The following is an 11,159-nucleotide window of genomic DNA, read 5'->3' as shown; positions in this document are numbered from 1 at the left end:
CTTCTTTCTGCCTCTCTGTTTCTCCCTCCCAAATTTGCCTAGCCCCCTGTCCCCTCTGACTTCCTCTCTTTCCCGCGGGCTCCCGCGCGCCGCCTCCACCCCAGGCCGGCAGCTACTGCACGGCTCTCACCCAGGGGAGGGCAGTGCGGAGGCGGGGCCGCCGATGCTTTGTGCGGGGGTGCGATGGGGTGGGGTGGGGTGGGGAAGGCGCGGCTGAATCCGGAGGGGGAACTAAGAGAGTAGCCCCTGACCCTGACTCCTTACCGGCTTCTTCCACCTGCTAGGACTGAGGGAGGAGCCAGGGGAGGGGCCAGGGGCGGTGCCCCGGGGGATGTGACAGGAGTGGGAGCGGGAGCCAGAGCTCAGCAGGTCAGCAGTCCGGGCTGGAGCCGGGGAGCTGGAGAAGGAGCCGGTGTGTAAGGGAATGAGGGACAGAGAGTGTGAGGGGGGGGACTTGAGCATAGGAGTGGGCGAGCTGGCAGAGTCGTGAAGATCAGAAGAGAATTCAGGGGAGATCCGGGCGACGAGACCGGAGAGCGCGGATCGGGGTCCTTGGAGAGGGGCTCGGTAGTCCACGATCCCCATGGCCGGAGCTCGCCCCCAGCGGTTCTGCTGCCTCTGGGGCTCCCTGATCTTGGGGTGGCTGCTTTCCGGGGCCGGCGCCTTCAACTTGGACGTGATGGGCGCGCTGCGCAAGGAGGGTGACCCTGGCAGCTTCTTTGGCTTCTCCGTGGCCCTGCATCAGCAGCTTCGGCCCCGTCCCCAGAGCTGGTGAGTCACTCAGTCCCAGTGGTCCTGGGCTGCCCCCCTGCCCTAAACCCATCTTCATCTCCCAACCTTCATCTCCCCCATCTGCTGCTGATCTTTCCCTCATGCCTTAGCTCTTGCATTCTACACAGAGCCCCACCCTCCTTTCTTAAGTCCCTACGATACCCAACTTGTACATTATCTGAGAACTGGGAGTCTGGAGTCTGGAGTCTTCCTCTGAGCCTGCCTATGAGATGCTAGTTAGCCTTCTGTCTTGGTCCCCAACCTGTCTCCCTCAGGCCCGAGACCCGGTGTTATTCTAGTGGCAAACTTAATAGCATCAGGACGCGTTATTTGGGTTGACTCAGTAACTGAGAGTACTCGGTCCTTACCAGAAAAAGGTTCCACAGAGGGAGGAGACATACCATTCTCAGGCTGTTCAGAGGAGGGGGCAGGGGCTGAGACTACAGTGGAAGGCATGAAGGTTAGACACCAGAAATAACTTCCCAGCAGTCAGAGTGGTGAGAGATAAGCTGTCTGGAGGGGAGGAAGATCGATGAGTGGCCTTTCCAGGGATTTGGTTTTTAAAATTTAAATAAAAAAAAAAACCGAGCTAGAGACCTGGCATCTCTGTTAGCTAGGGTAGGGCAGGCAGAGGGATGGAACGGGCCTTGGAAGCTATGATTCACTGTTCTGGCTGAGGGTGGGCAATAGTCCAGGCACACAGGGTCTCAAAAGAAGGAGTTATAAAAAAAGGATCTAAGTAATTTGAGCTTCAGCTTCCCTTTAGACCCCAGGAAGGATGCTATGTTGCTGTTCCTGCCTCCTCTCACTCCAAACTCTTAGCATCATAGAATCTTATCTGTAGGAAGATTGGGGGTGGGAACGGTTCGTTTGGGATCCCTTAGGACCAGTTAGAGTACCTCCATTGGGTGTAAGGTGGACACCTGTGAAATTTGTGTGTATGGTGAGCATTTCTTTAGCTACATGTATGAGTGGAGATTGTTTCTTGAGGGATAAAGAGAAGGGGGAAAAGTTTACCTGCAACAGAATCCTCTCTCCTTTGTCTTTCACGCTGCTTGTTACCCTAATTACCCCAGGGCTGGGGGTTCTTAGCTTACCCCAACTCACCACTCTAGAGCCTCCCCAAGGCATACTGAGTCCATTACTATGATCAGTGCTGGCCCCCTGAGACTCTCCTCCCCCCTGTCAATCAAGCTTTCTGAAAGGGGCTGGGGCAATAGTACCAGGAGGTGCTGCCTTCTCATCCTCTTTTTTTCCCTTAGAGAGAGGGCTGGCTACTATCTCTTTCTTTGCTCCCAGTCACCTGAGAGTAGGTTATGGGACCAGGGCTCCTTAAATCTCTTGTAAGTTGTGAGGAGTGAGGAGTGGCTGTCTTCTTTTGGAGTCCCTCACATTCTCCTGCGTGGAACTCTCTGTCTGCCAGATTCCTGAGTCTTCCAGATTTGGAGACCTTTTTAGGACATGATGAGCACTCAGTTATTTCTAGGGAAATTCTAAGTTATTTTTACTAGCTTAGTTCCCCCCCCCATCCCAGCTTTCCTAGCCCCCTCCCCCATTGCCATTCTGGGGACTGATTTATTAGGTAGAGCCTGATCCTTCCTCTCCCGTAGGGTGTGCTGGGCCTGGTTGGGGAGGGGTGCAGAACATTTGGTGGATGAGCAGACACTGCCAGGGTCATCTTTGCTATTCTTCTGCTTAAGCTGCAGGCCTCTTCCTCATTCCAGACTGACAGAACCACCTTTTTTTTGAGGGGGGGGGTCCAGATACCTATTGTTGAGGGGAAAGATAGGAAGACAGCAGAAATTCTTCCTGTTGTAGTTTCAGCATTGCTGTTCTTCTCTATGCACCCCAAATGTCCTCTCTATCCCTCTCCCCCTAAGCTAAGAGAAAAAGCTGCCCAGCACTTGAGGGGCCCCTGGACTGAGAGATGCTTATAGAAGAATGCTATAGACTGGAGATCTTGGACTAGGAGGCCCCTTTACCCAGAATAGATTCCCCAGAGGGGAGACCCCCCAGACAAAGACAATACTTAGATTGAGAGAATCTAGAGAGAAGACTTCCCCCACAGAGGAGAGCACTCTAAGATGAAGAGAACCTTTAGAGAGACCCCACAGAAGGGAATGCCCTGACTGATGGAATTCATAGATTGAGAGATTTTTTTGGAGGAAACCCACAAAAGAGACCTCATAGAGGGGAGCCCCCCCCAAGACCAAGAGAATCCTTAGACTGAGAGAACCTATGGAGAAGACCCCACAGAGGGAAACCACCCAGACCAAGAACACCCTTAGGGGGAAGCTAGGTGGCACATCGGATAAAGCACTGGCCCTGGATTCAAGAGGACCTGAATTCAAATCACCTCTCAGACAGTTGACAATTACTAGCTGTGTGACCCTGGGCAAGTCATTTAACCCTTATTGCCCAGCCAAAAAAAGAGAACACATTTAGATTGAGAGAGCCTACAGAGAGACCCCATAGAGGAGAGCACCTTAGATTGAGAGAACTCATAGGGAAGATCTTAAAGAAAAAAGTCCTCACCAGCCTGAGAGACCTCATAGTGTTTCCTCCAACAGATTCTACAGAGGAGGCCCCAGGAGGAGGTCCCTGGAGATACCCTGACAGAGGAGGTGTCCTAAGCATGAGGATGCACAGAAAGACACTTCTTTTTTCCCCTCCTTCCCGAAGTGAGAGACTTGTGTTCAGTAGGACCTGTTATTACAGGTCCCTCTGTTTTGGTGTCCTGGAGGAATGGAGGTCGACTTGGACACGTGTCTCAAGTTCATGCTACCCCTGACCTTCCTAGCCTTCCCAAATTCTGAGAATCAATCTATGTATCTATGTATCTATCTATGTTTCTTCCTTCCTTCCTTCCTTCCTTTCTTTCTTTCTCTTCCTTCCTTCCTTCCTTCCTTCCTTCCTTCCTTCCTTCCTTCCTTCCTTCCTTCCTTCCTTCCTTCCTTCCTTTCCTTTCTTTCTTACCCTGGCAGTGGCTGCCACTGCAGTTACTATTCCATCCAGAGACTGGAGTGAGCCAGGGGCTGGGGAATTTGTGAGCTAGGAGCTGAGAAGAGCCCAGAAAGCCTTAGTTAAGATTGGGAAGTGAGGGGTGAAAGATTGTCAAGGAAGGTGAGCGAATGTTGAGGCCCAAGTTTATGTGTGTCTGTGCCTGTGTCCTCGGAGTCTCTTCTCCATTATTCAGACTCCTCCCTTTCCCCCCTTCTCCCTTGGGGCTGGGCTCATCTGTACACTTAGCTTTTCTGTCCCTAGAGGAGCTCAAGGGACTGACTTTTTTCAGCCTCCTCCACACAACTTTGACCCTGTGCAAATCCAGGCCTTAGTTCCAGCAACCTGGACTCAGTATGTATGTGTAGCTGAGGGTCTCCCAGGTGTCTGCTGTGTGCACATGTATACTATCCTGAGGCTGCAGAGACTTTAATCTAGCTCAACCTGACCATGTTTCTGTACCCCATCGCCCTATCCATTCACCTATCCACCCCACCCACCCAGCCAACTATCCATCCATCCATGCATCCATGCATCCATCCATCCATCCAACCAACCATTCCACAAATCTTTATGGAGTACTTATTGTGGGAAAAGTACTGTGCTAAATATGGCAGATAATAGAGACTGGAGGCTCCTAAGCCATAGAGCATGATATAAACATTAATTATCATCATCATTATGTTAGTATTCTAAAGGCTGGAAGGGCTTTCAGTCTTTGTGTGCCTCTTTACCAAAGTGGCTCTGTATTCACTGACTCAGAGCCACATTGTCCTTCATGGATATTCCTAGGGCCCCCCTTGGAGGGAAGTGTCCTACTGGCTCCTTTTTCTTGACTTCCAGTTTCTTTAAAAGTTTTACTGCCCTGTCCAGAGGTCTTAAGAGTACAGGCTCTGACAGGTTGACAGCTTCTGAATAATCCACTTCTTTCTCCAGCTCCCCTGAAGTGACAGTGTCTTCGCTCCAAATGGTTGTCACACACCTCGCTGATGCCCCTGGCCTTGTTCCTGCAAAGAGGGAGCGAGTGGGTGGGAAATGATTTCTATTGGCATGGGAGGTGGAGCAAAGAGTCAGAAAAACCTAAGAGTGTTAAAGAAAACAGTTCCCCCACCCCAATCCTGCCTTTACCTCCTTGTTCTGAGGCCTGGAAGTTTTATGTGACCAAATGGGCACGTTTTGTTTTCCCCTTTCAATCTGCCCCTAGCTCCCAAGCCCACCCCCACACTCCCACTCTTGGCCTCTTCGATACTTCGCCCCAGGGGGCTCAGTCATTCTCCATTCCCAGCATAACTCTCCCTTGGGGCCAGAGCCTTGGCTGTGACTGTGGAAAATTGTTAGGCCAAAAAAAATTATAGCTGGGAAAGCAAAAGTGGTGGTGGAGAGTTTGAGGGTGGAAGGAGGGAGGGGAAGTAGGGAGAATAGAGAGGGAAGTGGAAAGGGAATGGGGTAGAATGGGGGAAGAGGAAGCAGTGGATAGAGGAGGAACCATTGGAATGAGGAGAATGAGAGGAGAAGGGAAGGGGAGGTCCGAGAGTGGAGTTTGCAGAGAGACAGAGAAACCGTCCTGTGCTTTCCTCACTTCACCCTCAGCCCCACTATAAACATTAGAGGTGACTGGTAAAATCCTGGGGAATTGGGGGATGGTGGTTATAGCTGCACTGACCCATGGGGAGCTTAGCAGGACCAAAATGAATCTCCTGGAATGGGGCATCCGGACCAGCTCTCCATGCCAGCTGTGGTCACCTGTTGCCTTCCCCCCAGCATTCTTGGCATCTGCTAGGGAACAAATTAGGTCAGAGAGAGGGGGCAAGCTTGGCAAAGGGGTCCTGGACTGTGGAGGGGGCGGGGCATCAGGGAACAGGTGCTGGGGACAAGCGGTTCTTTCAAACTAAGAATACCGAGTGGAGAGGGAACACATGTTCTGTGGCCTTTGAGTGGAGATACGTGTAGGTGGAGTGGGGATGGGGTGTGTGGGGCTTCTTGCAGACACCTCTGGTGTTTTGGGGGCACATCTGTCTGTCTAGGGGTGGCTAAGTGGTGAAGTGAAATCCAGCCTCATACACTTGCGTCCTGTGTCCCTGGGCCAGTCACTTAACCTCTGCCTGCTTTCCTTTCCTCATCTGTAAAATGGCACTTACTTCTCAGGGTTGTGCTAATTCAATGATTCAGTGTTTATGTAAACAACCTTTTGCAAAACTTAAAGTGCTCTATAAACAAGAGCTGTTGTTATTGTTGTTATTACATAGAGGGAAACTAAGGCACAAGGGATTTTTCTGAGGTCACACAGGTAGGAGTGTCTGAGGAGGGATTTGAGTCCAAGTTCTTTGGCTCCAGATCCTCTGTGCTCAATGTCAGGTTGCCCCTGAGTTCAAGGCCCTGTCAACCTGGACACTCATTCCATAGAGAGGACAAATAAGTCTTGGAGGAGACTGAGACTCTTCTAACCCCTTTTCTTTCTTCCTCCCATTCTGCAGGCTTCTGGTAGGCGCCCCTCGAGCTGTAGCCCTCCCCGGCCAGGCGGCTAACCGAACAGGAGGTCTTTATGCCTGCCCTCTGACCCGAGATGAGAGCGATTGCTACCGAGTGGACATTGACCAAGGAGGTTTGAGGCGGGAAGGACACCTGGGTTAGAGGGAGAAGGGAGGAGAGTGGGAATATTGAACCTGGCTTCTCCCTGTCCTCCCCTTACTTCCTGCCGTCCTGTCTACAGCTGAAGTGCAGAAGGAGAGCAAAGAGAACCAGTGGCTGGGTGTCAGCCTCAGGAGCCAGGGCCCTGGGGGCAAGGTTGTGGTGAGTGTTGGCTGTGTGTGCAAGTGTTCACTGAGCTCAGACTTAACACTATACTTGGGTTGCTTCTTATACGATGAAGTCTCTTGGCCCTCAAGAAATTTATTTATTTATTTATTGGTGAGGCAATTGGGGTTAAGTGACTTGCCTAGGGTCACACAGCTAGTAAGTGTTAAGTGTCTGAGGCCACATTTGAACTCAGGTCCTCCTGACTCCAGGGCTGGTGCTCTATCCACTGCACCACCTAGCTGTGCCCCCCTCAAGAAATTTATAATTTAGATGGTGGGACATTTATCAAGTGCTAGGTTAGTAAAGTATCATCCTAGGTGCTGGGGACACAAAGACAAATGCACATGACCCTTGCCCTGGAGAATTTTACATTGTTCATTGGAATACAGGGACAATTCAAGAGCTATCCCAGGAGAAACACTGGAATACAGATTTGCAGCAACCCTTTGAGGGAGGTGCTATTATCCTCACTTTACAGATAAGGAAACTGAGTCTAAATGATGAGCCTAAGATAAGAGGTTAAATGACTTGCCCAGGGTCACATGGCTAGTAAGTGTCTAAGGCAGTCTTTGAACTCCCATCTTCCTGCCTCCAAATCCAGCACTCTATCTATCCACTCTACCACCTAGCTGAGTTTTTATTCTTTTTTTTTTTTTTTTGGTGAGGCAATTGGGGTTAAGTGACTTGCCCAGGGTCACACAGCTAGTAAGTGTTAAGTGGCTGAGGCCAGATTTGAACTCAGGTCCTCCTGACTCCAGGGCCCGTGCTCTATCCACTGCGCCACCTAGCTTCCCCCTAGCTGAGTTTTTAAAGAATACTTGATTGCATGTGGGAGTTTCTTCTACTGTTCCACTGTGGACATTTGAGACAGTTGTTCTTTGTGAGTTGTCAAGGTGGGAAAAAAAAAACAAAAACCCAACAACAACACCGTCCTAACCTCTTGGCCCACTTTGGCATGTCGAACCTCTCCAAATCCAGCTGGGTTGGTGCCCTGTTGACAGCCAGCATGCCCAGAGGACTGTATTGTGAATCTTCTAGCCCCGGGGACCTGGCAGAGACTCCACTCTGCTGATGGCATCCAAGGATCATCTCCCTGCCAGGCAGAAGCATTGAAGTTGAAGGAGGGGTGTGAAAAGTTAACTAACAGTACCCAAGTTATGTAATGGTATCAGCTCATTTATTAATTCAACAAGTATTTATTGATCACCTAGTCTATGCAAGGCACTGTCCTGGACCCTGAGGCTCTAAAGACCAAAGCAAAAGGGATCCTACCTTGGTGCTTCAAGGAGCTCAAGGACCCTACTTTGTTCTCCCACAAACAATGCTAAGGCACCAGGTAGGGTGTGGTTGCTGGAGGAATAAGGGACGGTAAATTGTTAGAGAGGGTCAGGAGAGGGCAGGCTGGATTTGTCCTGGGAGGTTTCATGAGCTGTGCTTTGAAGGATGGGTCTGGTTTGCATAGGCAGAGAAGAGTGGGTAGAGATGGTATAGAGGCAGGTTTCCCTCTACGTTCATTCAGTCTCACCTCTATACAGTCCTCCCTCCAGAGGGCTGCCGCATTGATTTTCTGAAAGCTCAAGTCTGACTATGGTCATTCTAATGCTCAAAAAGCATCAGCACCCCTCTATTGCTTCTGGGATGAAGTACTGGCATTCTAAACCTCTTCACAATCTGGTCCCAGCCCATTTTTTTTTTTTCAGGCTGATTAAATATAACCACTTCTCATTCACTCTATGCTCTAGATGGGATAGCTTGTTTGTTCTTCCCTTGTACAAGACATTTCCCACCGCCATGCCTTTGTACAGGCTTTCTGTCTTTCATGCTTGGAACTTCACCTCTGCCTCTGTCTTGGTACCCTTGGCTCCTTTCGAGGCTTAGTTCAAGTGCTACCTCCTTCAAGGGGTCTTTCCTAATCTACCCTCACTCCCAATCACAGCACATTTATTTTGTAAGTATCCTGTATTTACTTATCTGTACATATGTTGTATTAGCCTAGTAAGACAGTAAGCTCCCTGAGGGCAGACCGGCTCACTTTTGTATTTGTATCTCCAGCACAGAGCCCATTGCCTGGCACATCAGGAAACACTTTTTAAATGCTTATTGATCAGTTGAACTAGATAACTTCTGAGGTCCCTTCCAGCTCTGAATCTATGACTTCTTTATGATTATTGACAGCATGAGCAAATGTGGCTGTTAATAAGTATACAGCTGCACGTGTGGGTTTATTTGTGCATGTGGATGCCTGGGGCAGTCTGAAACTTGTAAATCTAGGTGGGGCCACATGTGCATGCTAGCACCTTGTATCTGCATGGTGGTTGGCTGTGTCATGAGGCAGACCAGGGCATGTAGTACAGGTAAGGAGATAGCTTGTGGCCATCTTTTGGTCCGCATTTCAGTGTGTGTGGGTGGGGGGAGGTCCTGTCTGTTTCCATGATGCCTTGACACCTTTGGCTCCCCATATCCTGCAGACCTGTGCCCACTTGTATGAGGCAAGGCAGCGCGTGGCCCAGACCCTGGAGACTCGGGATGTGATTGGCCGATGCTTTGTGCTGAGTGAGGACCTGACGATTCGGGATGAGCTGGATGGAGGGGAGTGGAAGTTCTGTGAGGGCCGACCCCAGGGCCACGACCAGTTTGGGTTCTGTCAGCAGGGAACCTCGGCTGCCTTCTCCCCTGACAACCATTATCTCCTCTTTGGGGCGCCTGGCACCTACAACTGGAAGGGTGAGTCTCTCCTTATAGAAGGGGTGGGGGGGGGCAAGCTGTCTCCAACCTCCCTCCTCTAACCATTTCTCCTACCCTTGGGACCTTGGGATGCCTGCACCCCTCCCTGCTCTAGAGATAGAGCCAAGGGCCGGTCCATGGCCAGATGACCCAGTATGTACACAGTCATGTGTCCTGGTGGCACGGGCCACATGTGTGTGTGCATCTGTACTCTGCTAGGCCAGCACATGGATGCACATGTGGTGTGCCTTCCTCTGGCTAAGTAGACCCAGACCTACAAGCACATACATGAATCAATATCCCAGCATGAGTACCTGAATGCATGGCTAGGGCCACTTATGGTCAGACACATGCACATGCCAGCACCTGAGATGCATGAACACTCCAGCCTATGCTCTCACATACCAATCCACACCTGTGCACGCTGCTCCTGCCTGAGCTGCCACCTGGTGAGTGCAATGCTGACTTTCTAGGGTTTCAGGAGGCTTGGGGCTGAATTAAGGGGAGGGTGGGCTGGGTGGGCTGAGGGGAGTTGTCAGACTGGGTGGCTCCTCCCCCTGGCACTAAATGGGAATGTTGTTACAGGCACTGCCCGGGTGGAACTCTGTGCCCAGGGCTCCATGGACCTGGCCCACCTGGACGACGGGCCCTACGAGGCGGGGGGAGAAAAGGAGCAGGACCCCCGCCTCATCCCTGTCCCTGCCAACAGCTACTTTGGTACGGGGCTCCCCAGCCCAGGGCTGCTCTAACCCTTTGCTTTCCTTTCTCTTCCTCCCCTCCATACTCCCCTCCCTCTGTCTTTGTACTTCTCTCTCTCTGTCTCTCTGTCTCTCTGTCTCTCTCTCGCCTTTTCCTGTCCTTGATTTTATATTTTTCTTTCTGTTACTCTTTTTCTCTCATTTTCTCTCATTCTCTACCTCTCCTGTCTCTCTTGGTCTCTCTTGGTCTCTCTTTCTCTCTCTCTCTCTCTCTCTCCATCCCTCATCCCCATATTGGTGTCCCTCTACCCACCCCCCACCTCCGGATGTCTCCTCTCCCTGGTGTTCTCCCCCTCACTCCTCCCCCGCAGGGTTACTCTTTATGACCAACATTGATAGCTCAGATCCTGACCAGCTGGTGTATAAAACCCTGGAACCCGCTGACCGGCTCACGGGACCAGCTGGAGACTTGGCCCTCAATAGCTACTTAGGTTTGTAAGCCCCTCACCCCACCCATCTGTTGGTCTATTGAGACCTTGGCCCATAGGATTTCCTCTTCCTCCTGGGTGACACTGGCCTTCTCTCCTTCCTTCCCATTTACCAAGATGCCAACTTTGGGCTCTGAGACAGAAATGAAGCTGGTGGTGGGTGGTGGGAGCAGTTGGAGAAGAGAAGGCTGAGTGTGTGTGGGGGAGGTAAATGGAGACTCAGAGACTCTGTAGGCGTGTCCAAGAAAGGAGAGCCACCATCCTGTTACAAATAGAGCAAGGGGTCCTGACTATAGCAGACTGGGGGAAGGTTAGCTATCACAGGGGCACTCTGTTAACCTGGGAGACTCAAAGATGTAGGGAGAGGGGGTAGGGTAGTTCATTCCTTAGTGGTCCCAGGAAAGTCCCCTGACCCCATGGGAAGGGGGCAAAGGGAGAAAGGACAAAAAAATGTGGTTGAATCACTCTGGGTTTTGGTAAGTTATTCTTCCTGTTTTACCTCCACCCCTCCTCCAGTGGGGAAGGAATGAAACTTGGGAGCTGTGGGAGTGGAGGGAGATCTGGCTTGCTTAAAGGCCTTTCACCCCTGGAGGGCTTCCTGCTCAGGGTGATAGAAGGAAGAGTTGGGGGGACAGGAAAGATAAAGCACTGGGTGATACTCAGGGCTGCGTGGAGTCTGGGG

The 11,159-nt window shown here is 51.1% G+C and overlaps 1 protein-coding gene across 1 annotated transcript in view; it reads left to right on the top strand.

Annotated features, from left to right (window-relative positions):
* Nucleotides 1-230: 230 nt before the first annotated feature.
* The window catches only part of ITGA7 (integrin subunit alpha 7), a 30,319-nt gene continuing 19,390 nt past the window's right edge, over nt 231-11,159 (top strand). Inside the window, 5 exon segments of the mRNA XM_043968606.1 lie at nt 231-771; nt 6,246-6,373; nt 6,482-6,561; nt 9,036-9,291; nt 9,877-10,008. Coding sequence (XP_043824541.1) covers nt 584-771; nt 6,246-6,373; nt 6,482-6,561; nt 9,036-9,291; nt 9,877-10,008 — 784 coding nt within the window. The 5' untranslated portion in view covers nt 231-583.

Source organism: Dromiciops gliroides, chromosome 5, assembly GCF_019393635.1.
Source record: "Dromiciops gliroides isolate mDroGli1 chromosome 5, mDroGli1.pri, whole genome shotgun sequence".
NCBI lineage: Eukaryota > Metazoa > Chordata > Mammalia > Microbiotheria > Microbiotheriidae > Dromiciops > Dromiciops gliroides.
Note: the sequence above shows the minus strand (reverse complement) of the source record. Positions and strands in the feature narration are given on the sequence as shown.